Genomic DNA, 26,460 nt, shown 5'->3' with positions numbered 1-26,460 from the left:
AGGGAGAGCAAGAGGGTTTACGCCATTGTTCTGCTGTCATAACACTATTTGTTTAGCTTCAGCATCACTCAAAACTGGAACAGATCGTTCAAAGGGTGCCCTCTGTGGGAGATGAATGGGCTCAGGAAGCGGGATGAGCAGCAGCAGTACCAAATGTGGAAGAAAGACTAGGGTATCTGTTTTTTTTCCCCCCAAGGACATTAGTTGGCCTAAGAAAACATGCTACTTTTAGCAAAGGTGTATGAAGAAAAAGGCACAGAGATCTTCCCTGGAATGCCCATTTGGGAGCAACTGGCCCCTCAAAGCCTGTTGCTTGAAGAAGCAAGCTATCACCATGCTACTGAAGGTACATATTATCCAGATTACTTTGACTGGAATATACTAGTGATACGAAATACCTGTACTTGATTTCTGTAGTTGGTATCACAGAATCAGCACAAAGATTACTAGTGTGCTGGCTGCCAAAAGAGTGTAAAGAATTATTTCATGTACTAGAAGCAGAGGCGCAGCACTGAAATAGCTTCTTCGTTCTGTACTTTCATGATTGTCTTAGTCTTTGTGGTCCAAAAGTTCAAATGATATTGTCTGAATTAAGGGTGTTAGGAGATTTTGAAGTATGGAGCAATGTGGAGAATGTCAACTAGGATTTCATAACTAGAACTACGTGAAAACTCTAGGATCTCGTTGTACCTGTCTCCATGAAACTGAAGAGCTTTTAGTAAATATCTGTTCCCCAGCAATTGCTACGTAAAGACTGCAGTCATGTCTTTCACTTTTTACTGTTAATCTACACACACTGGACGCCTCTGTCAGTGCCCCAGCCTTTAAATGTGGCTTTACTGCCTTTGCTCAACACACAGCTTGCTTGTAGGCAGAAAAAATACATACTACTTGCTTGTTTCTAAATGTACTCACTGCTGTTAGTTGAACTCAACGACCAAAGACGTTTGAAATCAGCGGCCCGGCCGCTGTAGCCCCGCGGCACTGGGTCCCCTCAGCGCAGCTACTCGGCCCAGCCCCGCTCCGGGCCCCGCCCAATCAGCGCACCTTCTTCTCGCCCCACGGCATGTTGGGAGGTGTAGTCCAGGGCTGGCAAGTCCGTGCGGAGTGGCCGCCTCCACGAACTGCGCTACCCAGAAAGCCCTACGGCGGCGACGCCCCACGTCGAGTGCGTGTGAAGGCGATGACTTCAGCGGGGTCGAAGATAGGTTTAGGCCAATAGCGGCTGAGCCAGGGCGGCACTGGGAGCTTGGGGCTAATGGGAGGGCGCCGATAGGCCGGGCGGGGTAAGAGCTGCCAGTCCGCGCAGGGCGGAACGGGGGTGGTGGGGAAGCTGCGCAGGGAGCTGTAGTGGCGGCGGTTGGCTCCTTGGCGCGGGTGAGCTGGCGTGCGGGCCCGGGCCCGGTGCGTTACCTGCCTTCCGGCCGGGGCTGCTCCTGCCGCCCGGTGCGTGGCTTGCTGCTGTATCCCCGGCTGAGGGGCGGTGACTTACAGTGACGGCTCTACCTGCCGCGCGCAGTAACGGTCCTCTCGCGGTGCCCGGTCCCCGCTGTGGAGAGCGCCGCTGGGAGGGCGGGGCGCAGGCTGGGGCCGGGTGAGCCGCAGGCAGGGGCGCCGGGAGGCAGGTCCTGCTGCAGGAGCCCAGCATGGTGGCGGGACGTGAAGAGGCAGCTCGCGGCAGGGCGAGTACGAGAGCAGCGACTTCCGCGTGTTGTGGGCATCGCTTCTTGTTCGGCGCTGGGAAGGCTTCACAGCAGCCTTCCCGTACCTGAAGGAGGCCGGCAGGAAATCTGCAGAGGGGCTTTTTACAAGGACGTGTAGTGATGGGGCATGGGGGAATGGCTTTGAACTGAAAGAGGGAAGATTTAGGTTAGACATTAGGAAGAAGCTCTTAACTGTGAGGGTGCTGAGGCCCTGGCGCTGATTGCCCAGAGAAGCTGCGGCTGCCCCATCCCTGGCAGTGTTCAAGGCCAGGTTGGATGGGGCTTTGAGCAACCGGGTCTAGTGGAACGTGTGCCCGTGGCAGGGGGTTGGGACTGAATGAGCTTTAAGGGCCCAACCCAAAGCAGTCTGTGATTCTGTCTCTGTAGGTCTGCAACTCTGACTTCGGCTTTCCCAGGATGACTGACTGGGTGCCTTCTGAGGCACTGGGTCGAAGAGTCTTGTGTGGCACAGAGTATGCAACTGTGCGCTACGTTGGCAGTGTTCCTCCCACAGCAGGTAAATGTTACAATAGTCAATAGTCTTGACATTTAATGGTTGTTTTCAAAATTCTAATTATGTTCTTAATTTAAAAATGTTAAGTAGAATGTGGGAATATGCAAATTGGTTGTTTTCCTCATTGTTCCTGTATAAACATGGCAACTTTTAATGTAGATAGGTTGTTAGGGCTTTTTCTTTTTTTGAGTCAGGGTTGACACAAGGAGTGTAAGAAGAACTTTCGGTTGAAATTGGTTACATTTTTTTTTTTACGGCGTAAGGATCTTAGTGGCTTCCGTTTTCCATTAGTTTCCATGAGCAGTCTGCTCCCTGATCTTTGTGTACTGGCATCGTGTGGGAAGGAGAGAGATGGGCAGCAGCAGCAGATCAACAGACTAGGCATGCTCCTTTGATAACATGTCCACATTCATGGGGACAAATAAGATGCAGCCCAGCTTGCTGAAAGATCAGACCAGTCTGACTGCAAGAGCTGTATATGTCATCTTTGAAAAATTGTGGTGACAGGATGGGGACATTAGTAATTTTTGGAAGGAGAGTAGCCTTGCGTACAGTTCTCGAAGAGGCAAGAAGGATGACCAGGGAACTGTAGACTCATCAGCCTTTCTTCAGTTTCTGGAAAGATCACTTAGCACGTTCCTTTGGAGACCATTTCCAAGCCTGTGAAGGACAGGGTGGTGGTTGGGAATACTTGATACTTTTAAAGAATAACAAGTTGTGCTTGGCAAATCTAATGAATTTCTATGATGGTAAGACTGGGAATGTGGACAAAGGGAGAATGGGGGTTGTTATATACCTTGTCTTCAATAAGTCTTTTAACAATGTCTCCATAAAGAATCTTATTTGGAAGCTGGAGAAATACAAGTTAGATGAATGGACTGTTAAGTAGGTTTCAAGTCTGCAGGTCTGTCAAGTGGAAAAGTGGTAATCAATGGCTTTATATCTGGTAATGCATGAGTACTACAGAAATAAATGCTGGGGTCTGTTTAACATACTCATCAGTGTCTCCAATAACAAATAACATTCACCCTCAGCTCGCTGATGTGACAAAAGGTAGAACTGCAGTCTAGAGAAGCTTTATGACCTTTATGTTTGGGCCTAAGAGATTCAAGAAGGATAAATTTCTACAGGTAGTGCAAAACAAACCAGCATATCAGTGCAGACTGGGAAGCACTAGCAACCCACGGGGTCTACTGTAAAGCACTTGAGAGTTAAGGTGGATACTGTCATGAATGTGAGCCAACAGTGAGCTCATGTCACAAGCAAGATATGTGTTGTACTGGATCACCTTTGAATGATGAATATGGCCAACAAATCAAAGGGACATGTTATCCCTTCTGAGGCAGGTGTTCTTGGTAAGGTTGCACTGGTTTTGGACCACCCCAGTTGAAGAGGGATGTGAATAAACTCAAGAGGATCCAGTAGAGGGCTGCAAAAGCAGTCAATGACATAGACCATGTACATGTGTTTTGGAGAGGTTGAGGGATCTGGGCTTGGTTCAGGTGGTGAAAAGAAGAATAAGTGGCATCTAGTGGCTGCCTGCTGCTGTTTGGCAGATGGTTACAAGGATGGCAGAACCAAACTATTATTACTAGTATTAGATAATATAATAATGGACAATGGCCACAAATTGTGGCTGGAAAGGTTTGAATTGGACACCCGTGTGTCGGTGACAATAGATAATGGTCTGTGGTGAAACACACAAAAATAGAGCAGTACTGTTTGGCACGGGTTATGGGAGCATAACCTTGAAAATAGGGGAGTTAACACCACTGTCAGCAAAAGGGGGTCTTATACCAGTTGCAAGACACATGAGATAATGGTCCATGGTGGCTCCTCCCCAAAAATCCCCTAAAAGTCCCGCAGTCCACTTTGGAAATCCCTGGACAGAGACCCTTTAGTACTAACTGTGCAGTCGTAGCAAATAGCCATAACTGGCCACTCCTTCTGATATAGGCTGGCCCCCTCCATCGGAATGAGTGTGCTCTTTTGCTAGCATAAAAGCCCGAGCATCATGCAATGCAGGGAGACAGACCCTCGTGCCACCCAGGTCAACGTTGCCTCCATGGGGATGCTCGCTAAGGTTGAGCCTGCTGCCTCGCACTGTGATGATGGCTCTTGGAGCTGGTTTCCTGATTGTCATCACACAGTCTTTGGGGTTGGCAAGATAAACACTCACCAAAAATATCCATCACTGTTTCTTTTATGCTTTGCCGGCTCTTCCTCCCTATCTTTTCCTATAGTAATAAGGTAGTTGGTTTTTATCCATTGTGTCTCGTCTCTCTCTCAACCTGGAATCCTCGAACTCTGGAACAACCAGGAAAATCTCTTTCTCTACGGAAGTAATGCAGCAGTGGAATAGGCTGCCCAAGTAGGTTGGAATGTTTCTGTTCTTGGAGATTTTCAAGATCTGGCTAGGTAAAGACTTACCTGGGTGACCTGTTCTAGTGCTGGTGATAATCTGCTTTGAGAGAGAAGGCTGGGCTAGGTGAACTTCAGAGGTTTCTTTCAACTGTAATTTCTATGGCTATGATGCCATAAATCTGAAAATGTATCTACTGTACTTTTCAGGAATTTGGCTTGGTGTGGAATGGGATGATCCTCAGAGAGGCAAGCATGATGGTACCTATGAAGGAACACAGTATTTTAAGTGCAGGTAAGTTGATTCGGAGTGTTGGTATGTCATGTGTACTGATACAACAAGACGGTCATGGGAAGATGCTCTTCTGCAACTTTTAGGGCAAATCCTTTTGTTATCAGATGGCTAATAATAAATAAATAAATAAAGGTAAGAAATATGAATGCTGTGACTAGCTATACCATGAAGGCTGATGCATTGTTATTAATCCAGTTACAGGGATTAGAATGTGGTAAATATGTAGAAAATACAAGTAATGTTTTCAGACGTACATAATAAAATATGACTTTTGGACAGTCTTATGTTAATGAGATGAAATGGAGAGATTTTTCTGCCTCCTACTTTCCAAGGCTTGTAATAACTCTAAAAGGCAGTTTGATTACAGTTTGTTCGTAACTGTTCAAGTGCTCATTCAAGTGAAATGAATCTTAATATACAGAAATCCTGTGACAGTGAGCACTCAGAATTAATAGAAGGCTTTTGAAAATATGAAAGAAATTGACAAACCAGAAAATGAATTCAAAGTGGTCTGTGGCCTTACTTTTGGTTTTGGTTTGTTGGAAAAATGTAAGAAGATTTTTCTCTGAAATTAATCCTTCATGCTACTTATCTTGAAAAAGTTAAAGCCATTGATGAGAGGATGAGCAAATTGGTTTTGGTTTTGTTTTTTTTTTTTACTTGCATGTAAAAGAAATTCATAAGAATAGCTGAATGAGGTCAGTCCAGACATATGTCTTGCTTAGTTTCCTGCCTCTGACATTGGCTGATAGCAGACTGCTGGAGAAGTGTGGAAGAGCAAGAAAAGAACGTAGTGACAGTTTTCTGTAGTCTCATTAGCTTTAGCTTGTCATGGTTCAAAGATTTTTTTTTTTTCCCCAGAGCCAGAGGTGGTGTATTTGTATGTGTACTTTGGTTTGCTCTCAATGTGTGATTCAACAGACATTTTTTTTAATGAGAATTTCATCCAGAATAATAATTAGGAGTATGTAGACAAAGCACATGCACTTGCTTACCTTTGAGCATGTGTTTTCAGCTTGTAAAAAATGGTGATCATTTCCACTTTTATGAGTAGATGAGTCTTGTCACTTTCTCCTGTCTCAGTGTAGGAATATAATATGTAAGGGACTTAGAACTGTTGCTGTAAAATGTCACATAGAAGAAAAAAAAGACATTAAAATTATTTCCACGTGGTCTGTTCAAGAATATACTTCATTAACAGTTCAGATCAAAACTATTCTCAAGCCAGCAAGTAGAGCTGATTGGTCTTGGACTGAACAAGGAGAAGAATTTATCTGTTAAATAATTAAAAAGTAGCTATTTTGAAATCTTTTCTGGGAATGCTGTCTTTTCCCTGTACCCAGATAGGCATAAACATGGAAAGCGTAGATTACGTTCACTAGTGTAAATCAGAATTCTTAGTCTGTATCTTCTTAAGTTCCACATTTGTGAAAGGTGGAATCCCTGGAGATGTCACTAGCAGAAAATGAGATGATAAAATCCGTTCTTTAGAAGAATACAGAAAAAAAAAACCCCAAAAAACAACAACCCACGGGTGAGGCCTGGATATTTTTTCCTTTATATAAAATAATAATAAAGTAAGGCTTAAGCAGAATAAGCATACTTAATGCAAGAAAAAAATTCAACATTACTGGATTTTTCTTAGTTGAAAAATGGGAAATTATGTTCTTAGAGTAAGCATGTCATTTGAAGTAATGTATTAGCAGAAGTTGCTTCTTAAATGCTATGAGTTCAATTGAAGCAGTTTCCAAGTTGAAGCTAGTTGTATTCTGCTGTAGAAGAAATAATAAAAGTAACTGGCTGGCTATTCCAAATCTCTATGGACAGAAGAAGCAATTGAATTTGTGGTGGATGTATTTATGAAATTCGAGTGCTTTATGTTTGTGTGTATAGTATTTATATACATGTGTATAGACTCTTGCTTTTCTAGCAGCTATTAGTGTGCTCACAGGAGATGAGATCTCAGACAGTGATCTCAATTCTTGTTATAATAATCAACTTTTTGAGTGAAGCTTCATATACCCATAACATTTAAATGTTGTGACCCTTAAACATGTTGTTCTTACAATACCTGTTGTTTGTACTCTGCTGTGTTCCAATCCGAGAAAGTCCTTCTGGAGTCTAAGAGAACAAATAAGAGTTCCACCAGTCAACCATGACTCACAGACATAACTTTCTGTGTGCAGACTAGTTTGTTTTTGTACTGATTGTGAAGATGTAGGCAAACGTAACTAAAAAATGTTTACCTTATTTTATCAAAATGATACTTAAAAAAACCCAAACCTAAACCCCACAACCTCAAATGTCATGTCTTTACTACTACTGTTGAGTAGTTTGTTTCTTTATATAACATATACATATATAATTTTTTTCCCTCAAACGTTATCATTAATATCCTGTACATACCAAGCCTACTTTTCTCACTCTCTGAAGTCTGATAAGCAGAAGCAGCTGCTGAAGTAGCTTTACTGTAAATAAATGCAATGAGAGGACATTTTAAAGTTCTTTTTAAGGTAATTTTGGAAAGAATGCCTTTAAAAATTAATCTTTTGGAGTGACATTTCAAAATGAGATTGTAAGAGGACAATAAAACTGAAATTGCGATTCTCATTATCAGAGAATCTTCTTATTTGGGTAAATCAGAAGGTCTGCTTACTTATGTGATCTTTGCAGTAAGCTTTTTGGAAATGTGACCTAAACTTGGCAGTACACTTATCTGGGTCATACATTATGTGGTGCTAATTAAACTTCTAAAGAATATGAGAACCAAAGAACAAAACAGCCATACTTCAAAATGTGCTGACATGATGAGCATGTTCATCAACCGGGTAAGCTAGAAATGGCAATGCATACTCTAGTGGAATTTTTGTGACCTTTTTTTTTTTTTCCCCTTGATAATAAATTCTTGTTTCCTGATAACTGAGGAAGCTATTATTTTGGCTGTCAGTTGCAGTAGTGTATTAAAATAAGTGATCTTCTACAGTTCTTCCAGAGAAATGAGGAGTAATCAAACCTTAAAATAGTGTTAAAATTTAGATACAGCTTTTGAAACATGAGTATGCTTTCAAGTAAGTTTTTGTCCCACATACCCATTCACACAGTTATATGCATGTGCTACCGTGGGAGATGTGAGTACAAGCACACGCATCTCCCCTGGGAATGTGAGTGCCTTAAGCCTCTGGAGAGAGATGTGGGTGCTCCAGCTCTTGTGTCCCTGCATTGCTTCCTGCAGGCTGTTAACATGCATGCTGATAGAAACCACCCCCAAGGCCACACAAGCACACTGAGATGGGGACATATCTGTTGCTCCCAATGATGTCTGTCCTTGCTGGGCATCTTGCCAGATGGCTAGGAGGCAGCTCTGTGTGGCCTAGGCAAAGCGGTGGTGCTGGTGGGGTGACTTGAAGGCACTAAACCAGGTTTCAGCTGCTGCTCTGCTACCCTCTTCTTTCTCCCCACAGTTACAGATGTTCAAGTTTCTTTTATGCATGCAATCAAGTGAGTCAGTCTGTTTTCCCCCATTTAGTCTGGCATAAGGGTCATCTTCCTTAGCCTTTCTCTCAGTCATTATTCAGCTCATGCAGAGTGTTTACACCGGCATTGCTATTTTAGCAGCTGTTTTTATCCTTGCCATTTTGCTGGAGGAGATGTGTGGATTCCCCAGCAATAGATGACATACTTCTCTGCCTATCTCACAAGATGGGAGTAACATCCTGGTGAATCATGTATTTAGTGTACTTTGAGTCATAATTGAAAAGAACATGTTCCTACCTGCTAAAGAATATGTTTGTTCTTCCCAGAGGAATCCTGATATTTCAGCAGATATTGTTACCAAAAGTATTGACCATATTAAATACTGATACATTTCCCCAGGTTTGACTTTCATAGCAAGCCAGAGAAATGGAAGTATAGTAAAGCTTTTTTCTATGATGTTTTCAGCCTGGGAGAATTGCAGTTGCTTCTCAGATCTTTGTGGCCTTTTTTTCCCACTCTTTGTGTTATTAAGTTTTCTTCTGATGGGAACTTTGAATTTTGTATATTTGTGTAGTCCTGAAATGCCAAATTATGCTGGCAACGGCATTTCCTGTGTTTAGTTTTTTCTTCTTCAGTGAGTTTTATAATTTGTGTACAGACATGGTTTTAAATCTACAGAGAGCAGTTTTGACTTATCACGTTACTGTTTGTATGAAATTTACGTTCCTGCCCAAAAGATCTGCTTATATTAAATTAGACTACCTCTTCTTCAAGAATGACAGATTCACCTCAAGGAATATCTACTTGGAGCACAAACAAATTCTTCAAATATAGGAAGATGTCAATATCATTGTAGTGTCTGTGAAGATTGCCATTCAGCGAAGGGAGAGTGCACTCCCAAGATGCCTCGGAAGTTCTTGGTTAGGAAGTTTTGATTGTTTCACTGTGTGTCACTGTACCCCTCAGAGACTTCTGTTCTTTGCTGTCAGTTGAACAGCGTTGAAACAAAACTGTTGTCCAGTGCACCAGCAGAACCTTAAGATAGCATCTGGAACTGCAGATGTCTGACTTCCCTTGTTTTGTAAAAGCTCAGACTCGGCTTTAATGCTTGTTTGAGGAGGGTAAAGTTGCAAAGAACTTCAAGTACTTGCTGATCTTTTCAAAGCTTCTGCTGTGCAGTCAGGAATTTGATACACCGTAGCAGATTAGTGCCAAGTGTCACAAGTGTTTGATGCAGCAGATAACTCAGACTGTTCTAAAACTTGAAGGGTTTTCCTTACTGCAGTATGTAGATTCTTCTAAAAGAAGTCTGGGCTGTTGAGCACCTTCCCCTAAGAGCCTGTCTAGAAAAGACATGCATGGATTCAGCTAGCCATGTTTTATGATGCCTCATGAGCTTTGTAGTGTGTGCCCCAGTTGTGATGATACTTGCCTTGAGATAATCATTGCAAACAGCTGGTACTGGGCAAAGAAGCCCTTCCATCCACCTTTATTGTCTAGGCTGATAAAGCTGAGATCTCTCTTTTTGGCTCAGAAGCATGCTTCTGCAGTCACACAGCTCAAGCGTGTAACTGTTGGCAGAACACAGTTTATGTACTACTGCATTATTCTTCTGGTACTGAGATGTGTATGTGTGTGGCATTTCTCTAGCAAAAAAGAGCCATCGTATACCTGTAATGATGAGCAGTGCCACCATTTTGTTTTACATTAGCAAAGAAGAATGATACCAAATTTCCTCTTATTCAGGGAAATAGTTAACCAGTGGAAGTGGATAGCTAATCTAAATTTTAATGAGTATCTTTGAAGGACCCTAGGCATGCTAACAGATGGGCTGTATCATCTCTGGCTACTGAATTATGAATAGAAAGTGTCCTGCAAGCTGACTTCTGAGATTGGGGTCAACCTCTCTATTTTAAAAGTCAGTAAAAAGGTCAGTATTCACTAGAGCCAGCTGGTTGTCAGAGCCCCATTTGGGCCTATTCCTTATTTTCTGCTTCAGGAATTCGGGGCACATCACCCACCACATCGTTTCTGCACAGTGTATTGTCCTGGCTGCAGGACATTTACATACATGGATACAAAATCCCTGTTCTCAGACTTCTGAATGTTCAGCTTAAGTCAGGTTGATAGTAGTCTGGAGGTTCTTCCATCTCATAGTAGGCATGCTGGATGACTCTTTGGATTCAGATTTATCTGTTTAGTTCCCAGTTATGTTGACCGATTGCTAAAAGGCATGCTTTTTCGTGAGTCCAGGTGCTGCATGTTAGTTGTCTGATGCGTACGTATAGCTTGTACAATTCATGTTCCCTAATGTGAAGATTAATACAGGCAGTGTATTTTAGGGAAAACAAGTTAGAGGTAAGCGACCTCTCTCCTTGAACACAGAATCATTTTGCCTGGAAATAGATTCCTATTGCAGTGTCCTTTTCTGTCCTTCTCTGTAACAGTTCTTGAAAAAGTAGATCAAATTAATAGAATGGAGCTGAAAAACAAACTTAAGGTATGCAATGGACTTCAGTATACATTAGCTAAGATAGCATCCATAGTACTTGGAAGTGGTAGGAACAAGAGAGAGAAAACCTGTGATTTTTGTATGGTTAAAACAAAAAATAGAAAGGTCATCAGAGAGAAATGCACCATACTTCCCTGCAGCTTCAAATGACAAGGGGCAAGGTAGCTAGTTTCCTTTGCAGTTTTTCCTAGGGATAGATCTGATTCCCACAAAGACAATGAGGAAGGAAGTGCCAATAGAAATGGTGACGTGGGAGGACAGAAATGAACTTAGTGAGTGTGATGATGGAGGGACCTAAAGAGTTTGGCTACACCAGAGATAAATGGCCTGACAGGAGGAATGCAGATGTTAGGTTAGTTCTGGTGAGGGGGCTTTTGGGGGAGCAGAGAAAGAGAAGAAGCAGAACTGTTGAGTGCAGAGGGATGGTGACGGCAAATGGGGAAAATCCAGGTGATAAGAAAAAGGACAGGAAATGTCAGAATAAACATACTGCAGGACCTGCGGTGAATTACACGTAGACAAGAGCGCAAGTTTTCTTTCCAGAGCCCCAAGTAGTATCCTGCGCTGTCTGCGATTTATGAAGCTGTTTGACTTAATTAAATGTAAAAGTGATATATCTTGCAGGTAAGAGATGTAGTAAAGATGGTGAAAATATCATTTACTGTTTTAAGTGGTGTTAAGAAACAGGCCCGTAATTTTTACATTTGAGGAAGTTCAACATCTAAACTAGCCAAATGTTTGCAAGCTATGAAGAACTTCAAAGGAAAGCTAGAAAAAACTTAAAAGAAGATTCTGGATTAAAAAAGTTGAGAATTGAAAATGCTTATTGAACATGAAAGTGCACACTGGATTTACATTGTCTGAGAGTATGCCTTTCTGCTTGTTTTGTAATCATTGCACGCTAAAACTTAGTCACTACAAAACTAGACTGAAAATATTTTTGAACTTAACAATACATGGTCTCTACCCAGATCCTTTAGGGTGCTAAAGTACTTAAATAGGCATTAGAAATGTTGAAGAATGAGACTGGCCCAGGAAATTTCCAATACTGCTTTTTTAATAAAAATGTGAAAATACGGTGCCCAAGCTATTCCATCTGCTTGTAATAGGTCCATAGGATTCAGGGTCTCTAGTTACTGTTTTTCTGAGATAATTTTCAACTCTGTAGCATTGATGGTTTGTATTATGGTATGCTAATTGGGCACTTGATGTTTACATGCTGTTTTGGAAAGAGGAGTTTTGTTTACGTAAGTGATTTCTTCCTCTTGGGTACTTTCCAACCAGAGTCTGTTCTCTTCTCAGCTGGAAGGCAGACAGGTAATCATAACTACCAATTTTCTTCCTGCTGTTTTCTGGCTGATCCTCCTATCAGATCCTCCATCTGCTCTGTGATACCATTCCCACAAATTGTCATTGCTTCCTGAATACTGTGTTTCCTTGCTAACTTTGATAGAAATTGTCAAAGAAATTGTGTGGCAAGAAATTGTCATGCAGTAAAGTTTATTCAGTGCTCAAGAAAAATGAAGAAACTGTGTAGAACATACTTTAGCTGGATTATTCTGTTAAATACTCAGTTTCAAAACTGTTGCTGGGTTAGTATCAGAATTTTTAAACAATTGAGTCTAAGAGTTCCAAGTGGTACAATTTGCATCATGTGTCATTTGTGTGGATGGAAGGACAAGGCTGCGTTCTTGCAGAATTACAAGTGCATGGTAGAAACTTAATTTGCTGGAAAACCTTATTTTATAGTGAGTGTGGCAGTTATTTCTAATAATGGCACTGCCATTGTAATTTTGATGTGCAAGTACATTTGGAGGTCTGGTGCCGCAGTTCTTGTGCCATTTCACAATGTGAACTTGTTGGGTCTATGATCAAAGATACTTTGTAAGTTTTACCTGGTCTCAGTACTGGGGACAGTGATACCTAAAATTAGCCTGTAGAATTGTCTTTTGACTGCTTTGGTCCCCAGTGTTTAATAAACATAACAATTAGTACTTTTGAGACAAATCATTCTTATGGTTAACTCTTCATATTTCACCTTTTCCTGGCTGTTCTGTTCTAGGCATCCAAGAGGAGGATCATTTATCCGGCCAAACAAGGCAAATTTTGGAGTAGATTTTCTTACTGCAGTAAAGAATCGGTATGGATTGAATGATGAGCAAGATGCTCAACACAGGACAGATAATACATTAGTATTTGGAAAGAAGACTGTGGAATTTGTTGGCATGGATTCTATTGCAGAACAACAAAGGCAAGTGTAAAATATGAAAATCTAAGAGACACTTAGCACTTGATTAGTCAAGTAGTAGTTCAGCTATTAGGAAAGGAAGCTGGCTGCCTTGCATATAATATGGTCATATCTCTAAAAGTAAGCCAAATTGCGCTCTGATGGAAGAGACAAGAAATCTTACTGTGGCTTCATAACTTACCTGTTTTACAGATAAAAACCTGGGATTATGTAATGTTTGAGTGCTCACAATCCTCATTTTGATTTCATGAAGTAGGACATGATATCTGGAGAGGAATGAGTGAGATAAATTGTACACGTACATGGTCCTTTTTAAATAGATGTATTTTTATGTTTTCTTAATATTGTATGGTATTATTTAATCTTTGTTTACTCATATCAGTAATGACTTTGTAACAAAAAGAGGAAAGCAAGAAAGTCACTGTACTGTTAATGAAGAAGTCTTTCAGGCAGTTCATGTCATGTTCATATATCTGGAAGGATAGGAAAGGAAATAATGAAGTGTAATAGATTGCAGTTTTAATGGCCTCTAGCAGTAGAGGTATCAGTTCAGTAGATGGCAGTCTCCTTCTGAACTGATGCTCCACAACTATTCTCCCTTTGTCTCCCAGAACATAAGCAGTTGAAAATACTCTTTTTTTTTTGGTCTTTTTTTTTGATAAGTGATACAAAGAATGCACAAATCACTTAAAGCTTTGCAAAAAGTATTGCAAGAAACCTGTTTAACTTGGAGCATCTAATTAAATTCCAGTTCGAGTAGCTGTATTTTATAGAATAGAATAGAATAGAATGGAATGGAATAGAATAGAATAGTTAGGGTTGGAAAGGACCTCAGGATCATCTAGTTCCAACCCCCCTGCCATGGACAGGGATTTTATCTGGTTTATCAGTCTCTCTTAAATTGGATTAGGGTTGGTTGGGTTGTTGGGGGTTGGGGTTATGATTCAGCCAGACCTATTTTGTAGTAGCAATGTAAAGGAAAAAAATAGAAAATATGTGTGTGTTTTCAAGTAAGAAAGACACTCAGCGTAGCAATCTGCATATTGCTAATTCTAAAGGAGACAGTATGTATGAAAAGAATATTGTTTAGGTATTTATATCATGTACCTATTTCTGATTGAAGATTACTTAACAGAATGTTCTTTCTCATTTAGCCAGCTGAACCAACTGGTAGATATCTCTGTGTGTGAGTGTGCAGTAAGCCATGCTGGTCAGAAAGAGGAAATCGGCAGAACGTGTGCTAGTATCCTTTTTTGCTATATTGTGTGATACCACAAGTAATGTACATACTTCTAGTATTCAAAGTGTTCACTTCAATGAATGATATCTGTATCCTTTTGTTAAAAAAAATGTTTAAAATTGCAGTTTTTATTTAGAAGCTTAATGTAATGTTTACAGAGTTAAAAAGTAGATGCCTACAGTTTTTGAGAGGGAATGCAAACTGTGGATAGAAATGGAAATATGGTCATAGGTTGCTCCTGTGACTGCAGTTTCAGAATGTTCAGCAATGTTTTGCTTTGATTGTTTTTCAAATTTAGCTCTAGAATGGATAACACCATAAAAATATAACTGAGATGTCTTGTAAGCACCAGAGGTTTCCAATATATAATAAATATTCAGCATACTGTGTGTTGTAGCAATGTTGCAGAAATACAAAGCAGGTATTGTTTTTTCATTTATAAGGACTGGTAGGAGTTTCTGACAATGCAGAAAATAATCCATTTTAGGATTTGTAAAGTTAAGCTGTTTTATAAAACTATAGGCCATTTCCATACCGCAAATCAAAATACAATTTGTTATAACAATATATATTATAATATGTAATAGTATTTCTTAGCCCTAACAAGTGTAATCTGTTTATGTTTATTTGATTCAAAACCAAACCCTAATTCTGATTTCTGAAAAGAAAGTTCAGATTTTAGATAACTTTATTTTTCTTAATGTGAAATTTCAGATATCAGGCATATAAATCTATCAAAAAATCTGATATCATCTTGGGAGACAGTAATGGCTATTGCTTCTGAAGTTCAAAATCTGGAAACACTTAATGTCAGGTATAAATACTCACATTTGGGTTTCTGTTCTTGTGGGGTAGAGAAAAAAGAAAAGGCTCTTTTAGACACAGGGTCAGCTTTCTAAAGGTAGCTAGATGCCTCAATACCCATTTTAATGGGATGTAAGTTTCTAAATACTTGTTTTTAAAAGGCTTGTCCTTAAACAACTCATGAATGTGCTGTATTTTTCAGACATTCCTTTTCAAGACTAGATCCCTAGGAGTTTAGCATCTATGTAAAACTGAATTCAGGGAGAGTGCTTGGGACAGGTGGATGTTGACTGGAGTTTTGTAAAATTAGAAAAATCCTGGTTGTCTGAAAAATAGAACACAGATTTCATCCATTAAACATTCACAGGAATTTAGACATTTGTCAATGTGTTCTACATTACATAAAAATTATGAAATCCATTGTGGCTTGTTGGCTAAGGAGCCTGGTTTAAAATGCATTATAGATTTTTAGAGAGTGCTGTAGAATTTTACCTAGGTTTACAGCATCGTAAGATGCCCTTATACGCTTTTGTGACATCTAAGACAATTAATTCTTATGATTTAAAAGCTTAGTTTGCTGCAAGGCAGAACTGGCTTAACACGTGTATGCTTCCACATTGCATGTGTGCAGCGAGTCTGGTTCGCAGTGTGGAGCCCAGCTTCAAAGAAGACATGGCCACGCTTGCTGTATGTGAGTGCAGCAGGTCAGACTTTGTGGATGCTTACATTTCTAGCACACACCTACATGCTGTATTGGACATGTGCCAGAATAGTTTTCTGCTGTTAACACAATGGGTAAAAGTCTGTAAACAGACAGTAGCCTAAACCACTAATTTTTGAGTGTTATAGCTGCAGCTTTAGGAAGTTTGTTTTGTTGTCATCTAGACTGCTGACTCTTCAAGCAGAGTTGTTGAGCTGCTTTGGAGGTTGTACTAGTCATTGAAGGCAGCAGCAGGGCAATAGGAGTGAAGGCAGAAACCCAAAATACAACTTTTTGAGTCTTGGAGACTGGTGTTGAGATTAGCAGCTTCCAAAGTCTTCCTTGTACAATACACACATTGTAGCTGAAACAGCTGAAAGTGATGTAAGCTAAACTGAAATAAATATCAAGTTTAATTAAAAAATGACCCCAGTTTTTATATTTGTTCTTACAGTTACTGTGAGAAAAATGTATTTTTGAAATTGTTGTAGGTGTTCTCTTTTCTTCTGTATTTAGCACTGAACAGCTGTTTGCAGCCTGGGTGCTATTTGTAAATCTGTCTTTGCCTAGAGCAGATGTTGTCCTGGTTTCTTATTGTCAACATGCATTAGAATATGGAGAATTTATTTTAATTCACGTAGAATAATTTTTTCAGGTTGTCATTGCTAAAAGGTATGGTCTAGATTGAAGGGTTTTCGGAAGTTATTTGTGATAAAATTGAAAAGCAAAATGGGACTGATGCTGGAATGTGATGCTTATGACTACTGACTGAAATAGTTTGAATTTGGTTTTTATTGTTCTGACTTTGTTTACTTTAAAAAAGAAAGATGATGGCAGGTAAGTCTGTTAGTGACATTTTGTGCAAGCAATGTTGGAAGAAAATAAGAGTGATCAGTCATCCTCCAGCTCCCTAGGAGCTTGTTGAAATAGGGAAAATAAGCCCATACGTATGTAAGTATACCTATATTGAGAGGTTCTTACCATCATATGCAGGTAGACTGGACATTAGGAAAGAAATAAAACTTTTGTTCAGGGGTGAGTAATGAAAACTAATTTGAGGATTGCAGATTTGAGAATCTTTTAACTATTCTATAGAGATATTTTGCTATCAAGAGTGGATTTTACATCCTTTCTTTTACTGGGGTCTGGATGGTCATATAGGCTCTAAGGTGTTTAAGTCCAAAATTTGACTTTCTTCATTTAATGAAAATCATTCTTTTTATACTCAAAACTTAGGGGAGGAAAAGGTGTGAAGGAGGCCACAGAAGAATAAATGGGAGTAGGAAAGTAAATGAGAAAAGTTTGAACGTAACTAGAAGGATTTTATAGTATTTTAAAATATGTGACACCTTAGCAGTGACTTCTTAATTTTTTTTTGTGCAAATTGGTTTTGTATTTAATACATAATTCTGTATCAGTGACTTAAATAGATGCAATTATTCATTATGTTAATAATTGTTCTTTTTACACAGTGGAAACAAAATGAAATTTCCATCTACATCAACTTCTGTATCCAGTGTGTTTTCAAAATTGAGGGTTCTGGCACTTAATCAAACTGCAATAACATGGACAGAGGTAATAACCTTTCCTGGTTTTGTGTTGTTAGGTTTTTGAAGCAAGGAAAGCACACTAAACATTTCTCTATTATGGTACTCTACTGAAATGTAATCATCCTGAGACAAGGTGCTGTGGCATTTAACTGCTAGTCACGTAGTAACTAACATAGTTGGCACACAACCTAGGAAGTTATATTGGCACAGGAGTCTACTAAGAAATGTTTAACTTTGCCTGCATTTGTAAATAACCAAGTCGAGGTAAAGCAGTTGGAGTATAATATAACTTCATGTCCCAAAGGTTTGTGTGAATGAAGACTTTCTGTTTCCTTGTAGTTATTAAAGGTTTATCTGTATTTTTAACCATGTAATAGCACAGATGCAAATGGAAAGAATGTATGTCATTATGACGCAAAGTACTTGTATTGGCATCACTTTGCATCAGCAGGAGATTGGCTTAGTATCTTTGCACATACTGACCATTCTTGAAATACAAGATGCCTGGTTATATACAGTACAGAATAAACAAAGCTCTGGCTTGTTTCAGGGAAACATGTAAATGCCTCTCCCTTAATATGATGTCTTACTAAGAATGATGCCCTGTTTTTAAACATGTTAGCAGTGGGCCTGTTTTCAGAGACGGGGCTTACGAAGCACATCAGTAGTGCCATGTTACTTACAATGGCTTGTAAATCCAGCCCATTAGTTGGATTTCTCAGGGGCAGATTTTGTGTGTACTGCATTGTGAATTTACCTGAATTTTCACGGTTTTGCTGCCAGCCACAATCCAGTAATAGAGCACTTCCCAAAACTGGCCTTGAGATAAGAAACTCCTTCATTCTTTCACTTGCAGCAGGGCTCCTGTATTTCTGTTTTGCGTCCATTCACTGTGCACTTATTGTCAGTGGGGTTTACACTAGGGCAGTTATGCTCCTTCCATAACAGCAGCAATATGAATGGTGAAGTGAGTGGAAGAATGAAGTGGCTGCAAACACTTTAAATGTCACTTAGTGCTGATCAGGGTAAATTGGTGCATTCATTGTGATGTTTAAAATGTTGGCAGCTGCCAGCAGCTCTCCTCCATGCTAAAGTGGCAGAAAGGCTGGTCAGAGCCCTGGCTGCAGACCCATCAGAGTTCTCTAGGGGTAACTGAGCTTCAGAAAGAAGCCCTGGGTTAGTCAGAGCAGTTTAAAATTACATAGCACTTGCAGTTGGTTGTGAAACTCTGCCCTAGCTGATGTCTTATCATATGCAGGAAAGACATTTTTGGTTCAAAAATCTTTTTCATAAAGTTGAAATTTGTTAATTTTTTTTTCCTTTACAACTGGGGAGACACAAGCCTGTGCTTAAAAGTGGTGTTGCAGGGCAGTCACACAAAAGGGAAAAAATAAAGGGGCCTAGCTGACACTAGCACTCTATGAACAAACCACTTGAAAACACGACTGCTTAAGCTGTATGGGGTGTTACTTTGAAAAGTCAGCTTTTTAATAGAAAATAATGGTGAATATGACCCAGGCAAAAAAGAAATACAGTGATTGCCAATGGGAATATAAGCAAAGTCTGAAAATCCTAGATATGTTTGAATTAAAATGAAAACAATTTTATGGTGAACAGCATTTCAAAATAACTTACTGCCATATATAAGAGTATATGGCATGGGGATAGTTTAAAAACAGAAAACTTTGGGGCTTTTTTCAGTTGTTCCTCTCTTTTGATATATTTTTCACGGTAGGTTGACATGCTTTATTTCCACAACTATGCATAACTCCACATTTACATGCATTCAGCATTGGTTTTCCAAAAAGTCCTTTTCTTTATGCATATATCTAAATACATCTGAGGTTTCTATTAACATATCAGTAAAAGAGCTTATTACTGTATAATTGTCAATTGATTGTTCAAAACATAATATATGACCTTCAAGGGGGGAATGATGTCCTGTAAAACACCTTCCAGTTACACGCCATTGACTTGGAAATTGGATTAATGCATTTTGAGTTTCTCAGAAATGTGATGTGACGATCATTTGGTTGTGGCAATTTTCTAGTCATTGGTCAGTCTGTCAAAGTCCTCTGATGCTTCAATTTTGTGCAGTTTTTCTATTCCATTCATCACAATGCAGGGCTTTTGGGGGAAATGCCCCAAAAGTTCTCTGTAGCAAAAGTGCACCTGAATTCTCTTGACTCTACAGGCTTCACACTTTTTCATTGCTATTAGGAAAACTTTCAGTCTGTCTTACTGATACAGGGAAACACTGTCCAAATTAGAGAGAGAAAATATTGGTCTTCTCTGCTCTTGCTCTGGAGCAGGAAAACTTGTATCTGAGTTTCTAAGTTTATGTATGTTGCAGATATGGCAGCAGGATGATGTTTCATTTTTTGGCAGGTGAAGCAGTTGAGCCCCAAATTGGATGCTGCTTGAAGAGATCCCGGTGTTAACAGTCTGTAGTGTATATATAATGAGAGAGTTACACATACATCCAGCTGTGTAACTTTGCACAGTTGTAACAGAGAGAGTGAAGAAGAGCTGATGAAAGAAGGCTTTTTGGTGTCTAGGGTAGAGGACATTTACAGGGTAATTGGTTAGCTGTATATGTAACAAATTGAATTTGATTGTCCAGATCTCTGAACTGCACTGCTCTGTAACCTTTGTAACCTCCTGTAAAAACAAGCTTTAGACAATGATGCTGTGCATGTGCATGTCTGTGTTCTTCCATCTCAAAACCTTTGAATCTGCTAGCTGACTACAAACACATTGTGAAAAGAAGTGGGAGCTTAACAATAACTTATTACCTACAAGATCCCAGAAAATAGGAGGACAGAGCCTTGTAAGTTCTCACCAAGGAAGGAGTAGCAGGATGAGCTCACACTTAGTTTAACTCTGGAGAATATACACAAAAACCTCAGTGAAAAAATTACTTTGCCATTCCCAGGCACAAATCTGTAGAAAACCAGTCAGTTCGAGTGCTTATGCAACTCCATTGCCAGAACTGCAACATTTTTGGCACTGTCACAATTGCATATGAAACTGGGCTTTATGCCAGCAATTTCTATTGCTTTGTAATAAGTGCTTATTTTTAAAGGTTGTGTTATCTGCTGTAGATGTTTGCAAAAAAAAAAAAAACACTTTATAAAATAATGGTTTTTTTAAAAGTAATTTCAGGACACAAGGTAAAAAGCAAGTGCATCTTTGTTCAATTTGTGGCCTTTTTGAACTAATTTGTTTTCTTTAGAGTACTTGAAAACTTCAGGACATGTGCTGACTTACGCAGTTCTTGGGTTTTAATGGTTTCATGTGCTAGCACGGTCTCATAACAGGGAAGCCTTCAAGCTCTGATTAAGACATTCAAAAAGTCTCTGTCAGACCTGATGGGATGTGCAGATGTTTAAGAACGATTAGCAGTCAAGTAATATACTGCCATTTCCTCTAGTCATCATAGGTAAAATCTGGTTGCTCCAGCCCTGTTGAATAAACTCGGTTTCCAGGTCAAACAGTCTGAGGCAGGGCAGCTGTTGGTCTCATGCCTGGAACTGTAGGTGCTGTGACCACAGAGCCCCTTTAGTGTCATCTGTGCTGGCAGACCTGGACACAGGGAAGAGGCAGCTGCACAAAAGGGAGGGCCAGGCAATCTGTAACACTTGTTTCTCTGGTTTGGGAGCTATGCCTTCTTCTGAACATGTTCTGAGGAAATCTGCATAAAGCATAATTTCTGGAATATTTTTTCCCAACTTTTGTTATATTAAATGAATTTTGCTCTTAGGTTCTTCTTTGTGCTCCAGGATGGCCAAGACTTGAAGAATTGTACCTTACTTCTAATAATATTACGGTTTTGGAAAGGTAAGATGAGTAATGTATGTCAGTTGTTTGTGACTGACGTAGTGCAGTTAAGTAGCAGATAAAGTTACATTCCTCTGATGTTTACATTACTGTGACATAATTGTAAATAAATGATGCAAACTTCAGAATATTTATAAATGTATGGAATTATTTGCATGCTGTTCCTTAGAAAAGAATTGCTTTCATTAACAAACAGCATTAATGTTCTGTGTTTCTTTTCCCCACTGTGGCAGGCCTGGTAATGTCCTGCAGACCCTGAAGTTGTTAGACCTTTCAGACAACCAGTTACTGGATGGAAATCAGCTGCATCTAATAGCACATCTCCCCAGGTAGCTATTAAACAAATCTGCTGGAAACTCTTTGTCCTGGATAGTCATCTCCATAGCCTTTGTTGACTGAGTATGATAGTATTGATGTCACATGGAAGATTTAGGGAATATTGAAATACAGGCATTTTGCCCTCTTGAGGAGATTAACTGAATTATTTAATTGAGCTGTTTTAATGAAACCTTATTTTTGTTGTATAGTAACACATTCTTAAGCAGTGTGTCACTAGGTTTTCATTATATACTTAGGAAACTAAAGTGATTTATCACATTACTAAGTTATTTATATATTAGTATGGACAGGGGTTTATCCAAGATGACAGGAATGTACAGTTTGTGTGGAGTGGCAAAGCAAAGGAGCTGTGGAAGTTGTTTCTTAGGAACAGTTTTCTGACCGTGTCAGCACAGTGTAGGCTCACCAGTAGTGGCACAGCCACCTCGCGGTCAACTGAGCCTGCCAGAAGCAGTCGGGCAGTTTGTTGGAAGGTGTCACTCCTGAGGCTGACACCCTAAAGGGGATCAGTGATGGACATTGCCATCATGAGCACTGTACTCCCGTGGCCCCTACTTACTTGTCCTTTGTAAAGAAAGCAAAACATAGAGGGGTGGAACGGAAGTAGAAGGGTGTGGTGATAATTTGTCCCTGTTGCTGTTATCTGCTCCTGATTATTAACTATGGGGAAAGTTATGGTTTTGCTCTACTGGTATAAGTGAGTGGCATGACTCATTTTTGGAAGTTTCAGTGTTTTTTGGGGGTAGCTTAAAGACTTTGAAAGAGATGTGCTTCAAAACCTAAAAAAACCCCAAATCAAACAAACCCAACAGTATAAGCCCCGTACTGCATTGGGTAAATTTTCTCAGAATTTTCCAGAAATTTCAGAAAATTCCATTTTCTCAGAAGAATGTCTGTGCTAACAGCCTTTACACAGACACTCCCAGTTCACTGTACTCATCATAGCAGTGTCTTTATGGTAGTTGCAGCTTGAGCTGTGATTCCTTGCTTTGGGCTTACTATCCAAGGCAAGGAGGTGTGTTCCTGAAGCACTTTGATTACAGCAACTGGAAAGCTGTGGGACTAATACAGTAGTTTTGCTAATTTGCGGAACTATTATCTTGCACTGTACACCAAAATAGCAGCTGTGATTTTAAATAGCCACAAGCTATTTAAATCCAGGAGCCATTCAGAAAGCTTGGAATTATTATATGTTACTCTCTGGACACTCCGCTGGAGTCCGGGTACTGCCTGTGAAGCTGCTGTTCATTTGTGCCTTGTACAGTAATCACTGTATCTATTGAATTTCAGATTAGAACAGCTAATACTTAGGAACAGCGGAATAGCTTCTATTGATTTTCCTGATGCTGGATTTGGTATGTAGAAGTAATTTATTTACAGCTCTATAATTCTGTTTATTTAAAGTTTTCTGTTTATTTAAAGTTTATTGTCTTGTAAATTTACTTTTTCTCCTAGGATGCAAGACTAAAATGTTTCCTTCACTAAAGCACCTTGCGATAAATGACAATAAAATATCAGAGGTGGGTCAGACTGCTGCCGTTTGTCCATACATCTGTCTTTGAGAGTAACTTGCAGTTTGCTTGTTTAAAATTTCTTTGTATGTATGAGATCCTGAGGCAGAGGCATAATGTCTCAGTTAAAGATGTGTGTATGGTAGCTGGTCATATCTCTCTGCTACCTCATAATTCCTCTTGCAGAAGTCTAAGGATCTCAAATGCTGACTAGTGCCTCATTTGTTTACTTATTTTTCCACAGGTTAAGTGAAATGGGTTTTTTTCCTTAGCTAAATGAACAGGTTGAAAGTACTTGGTTCTTCTCACCAAAAGACTAATTTCAGTCATGGTCATTGTACAGGAAAGGTCAGTGTTACTGTGTATTGTTCTGAAATGAAGAATGTTTCCTCAAAAGATTGTTCCCTTCCATTTCAGTGGTCATCTATCAATGAGCTTGATAAACTGCCAAGTCTGCGGTCACTGCAGTGTCACAATAACCCTTTCATGGACACAGAGAAGAACCCAGAGACCCTGAGACAGCTCATTATTGCCAAGATAAGTCAGTTGGAGGTTTTGAACAAGTCTGAGGTACGTGATATTTCAACAATTAGCATGAACCTGGGGAAAAGCATTAAATCAGTGCCTCAGGAATTCTTTTCAATTTGTTTCAAGGGTACTGTTTGGGTGCAGGAAAAGTGCCAGCTGTTCCATCGCCCATCAGCTGGGCACTCCTTAGGGCTACAAGATCCAGCCCTGTTTGTGAATGCTGCTGCCTCAGCAGGGACTAGGACAAGGCAGAGGGAGGGTGGGTTTACCAAGTGCCTAAATCATACTGAAGTTGCAGGACTGTTAACAAAAAACATTATCTGGCAAAAAAAAAAAGGGATGAAAAGAAAAAGCAGCATAGCTGTTTCAGTGTCAGTGATACAACCATTTACCTTCTGCAGCAGGACAATGGCTACTAGATTTGGTTTATCTAAACCAAGTCAAGCTTTCAGCAAATGTGTATCATAAAAGAGAGCAGAAGCAGCATCAGTTCTATAGCTACAAAAAAATATCCTTGTGTCATCATGTACAGCAACATCTTTACATAACATTCATTTCTGAATCAGTCAGTACATGGAGGTTGGGTTTGCAAGGTTCTTAATAGCTTTAAAATGTACTGAATGTATAAAGCAGTCAGTACTTAGTTGATAGAGTTTAGCAATAAAACATACTGATGACCTAAGAGCAAGGAGTCAGTGTCACTAATTAGATTTTCTTCTCTGTAAAGTTGTATAATTAAATTATGCACCATTCCTGTGTCAGTACAGATCCCTCCTGCTGAAAGAAAAGGAGCAGAGCTTGATTATCGCAAAATATTTGGAAATGACTGGTTAGCAGCTGGTGGGAATTGGAACCCGGAGAAGAACAATCCAAGTGAAGAATTTCTTGCTGCTCATCCTAGATACCCATTGCTTTGTCTTAGTAAGTACAAGTGCAGTACAAATAATGCTTCCTTACGCCTGGCATTGTGGTAGCACTGCTTTGGTCTCTCTTCAGTTCCTCTACCCCTTGATGCCTTTTTCACGTGCTGCCTTAGGAAAGCCCACCTTGGTGGAGGCCTGCATGCAAATGGCTTTTGCATAGCACTGCACCCTTCCGGACACTGCTGCCTCTGGGATGACACCTGTGAGCAGATGCACAATAACTCAAGGGGTGGCTGTCTCCACATGGGACTTTTTTTAAAGTGGGAATGTTATGCAGGGCCTCCCTGTGCCTGCCACCTGCTCCACCCCATCCATGTGCCTGTGCACCCTCCTAAAGTGCTGTAGCAGTCAGTCCATGCTCATGCCTGCAGCACCTCGCCTTGCAGGAGCCTGCCACCTTCTATAGGCAGTATCCTAGCTGCTGAGGCACCTGAGGCAGCAGGCTTGTGCCTGACACAACACCACAGTGCTCTTAAGTCTACTCCTGGGTTTGAGTCTTTGAAGGGTTCATGAATGGGCACTTTTCCATCACACAGAATATGGTGCACCTGAAGAAGGAGAACTGAAGGCACAACAGCCCTTGACTTTGAAAAATCAGCTTCTGAGTAAGAGGCCAGAAATGGTCAAAATTTTTCCTTCTGCATCTAAAATATTTTACAAGCTGAGTGGTTCCTGGGTGGATGTGGAGAACAAAAGGTTCAAAAGCCTTTCAAGATGTCACAGAGTTCCAACTTGTAATTCTGCTTCTCTGAACTGTGTGTATCAAGGAGCTTCACCAGATACCTGCCCTCTGTGTCTTCTGTTGTCATTTCCCCCTCAACCCAAGCCAAATGATTTTCTTAATTAAGACTTGATGGAGAATAGAGGTAATCAATACTCTGATTTAAGAGTGTGAATGGCTTCTATATAGCTTTTATATAGGCTTCTATATAGCATTTGAGATTTTAACCTCAATAGCTGCACTGGTTTCTGATAATGTTTTTCATAGCTTCTTAGGAAACTATGGGTAGCTTTGGTATTTGGGGCTGCCTAAGTATTTAAATTGGGTTACATCCCAGACTTAGAAATTCACTTAGCTTTGTCAGTTGATAGAACTGAACTTTTCTTTACTCCATGGGCAAAATAGCATTTTAAGGCATTACATTCTAATGCATTTAGGTGGAAGGAATCTAGTTGGCTAGACATAATAGAAACCTTTTCTTAAGGCCAAGTCTTTTAATGTCTGTAAAGAGAATTAGGCTAATAACTTCTTTAAAATGTGCTTGTATGGTGCTTTGGAGATATTAAGGGTCAAAAACCTGCTTTAAATTAGCAAGCAGTTTCCATTCTACTGCAGATTATTTTAAAAAGCTAACTAGAAATTAAGCATTTTTAGATAAATGCTCCTTTGAACCAAAAAACCAAGTCTTAGGGAGTCACTTCTAAAATATTTTCCCTACAATATTTCCCTATTGATCTTTTCACCAAAGATCAATAAAAACATGAATGTTTTAATAAAATTACTTGTAGTTTTTCAGAGAATGACTCACTGCTATCTTAGCTGCTCAGATGCAGGCTACATCCTAATCTTCTAGCAGATCAGGCTGAGCCTAGGGGAAACAATTTGTAATAAAAACAGACTAGAAACACTGCTCCTGCCAGGACTTAACATTCATTCACTAATGCCTCACCTTCTTTCCCTTAGCTTTGACAATTAAGTGTCCTGAGAAACCTGAACAGAAGCCAGTACAGAAAAAGCTACCAGGTAAGAAGTCTTGGCTTGTGTTTCAGCAGTTCATTTGTAGCTCCTTTGCCAATAACCGTGTTACAGAATGGCAGCTGCCTCTGGCTTTGTTGGCTCCTGAAGATTCTCCCCTGACAACTCTGTCATATAAAGAAATGACAAAGGCAGAAATTGTTTGAAAAAGCCATTGCTTTT

The 26,460-nt window shown here is 39.9% G+C and overlaps 1 protein-coding gene across 8 annotated transcripts in view; it reads left to right on the top strand.

Moving 5' to 3' along the window:
• The first annotated feature begins 1,210 nt into the window (after positions 1-1,210).
• Positions 1,211-26,460, top strand: part of TBCE (tubulin folding cofactor E) — a 28,000-nt gene continuing 2,750 nt past the window's right edge. The window contains exons 1-15 of one of the 8 annotated variants that reach the window (XM_065680236.1): positions 1,211-1,286; positions 2,091-2,220; positions 4,789-4,873; positions 12,922-13,110; positions 14,262-14,350; positions 15,062-15,161; positions 17,324-17,426; positions 21,165-21,241; positions 21,475-21,570; positions 22,871-22,935; positions 23,036-23,100; positions 23,509-23,661; positions 24,387-24,540; positions 25,079-25,147; positions 26,227-26,286. In XM_065680236.1, coding sequence (XP_065536308.1) covers positions 2,121-2,220; positions 4,789-4,873; positions 12,922-13,110; positions 14,262-14,350; positions 15,062-15,161; positions 17,324-17,426; positions 21,165-21,241; positions 21,475-21,570; positions 22,871-22,935; positions 23,036-23,100; positions 23,509-23,661; positions 24,387-24,540; positions 25,079-25,147; positions 26,227-26,286 — 1,405 coding nt within the window. In that variant the 5' untranslated portion in view covers positions 1,211-1,286; positions 2,091-2,120. The other 7 variants (XM_065680241.1, XM_065680235.1, XM_065680239.1 and 4 more) reach the window with 7 other exon arrangements.

The sequence above is a fragment of the Lathamus discolor genome, chromosome 5 (assembly GCF_037157495.1).
Source record: "Lathamus discolor isolate bLatDis1 chromosome 5, bLatDis1.hap1, whole genome shotgun sequence".
Taxonomy (NCBI): Eukaryota; Metazoa; Chordata; class Aves; order Psittaciformes; family Psittacidae; genus Lathamus; species Lathamus discolor.
This window is presented reverse-complemented; position numbering and strand designations above follow the sequence as displayed.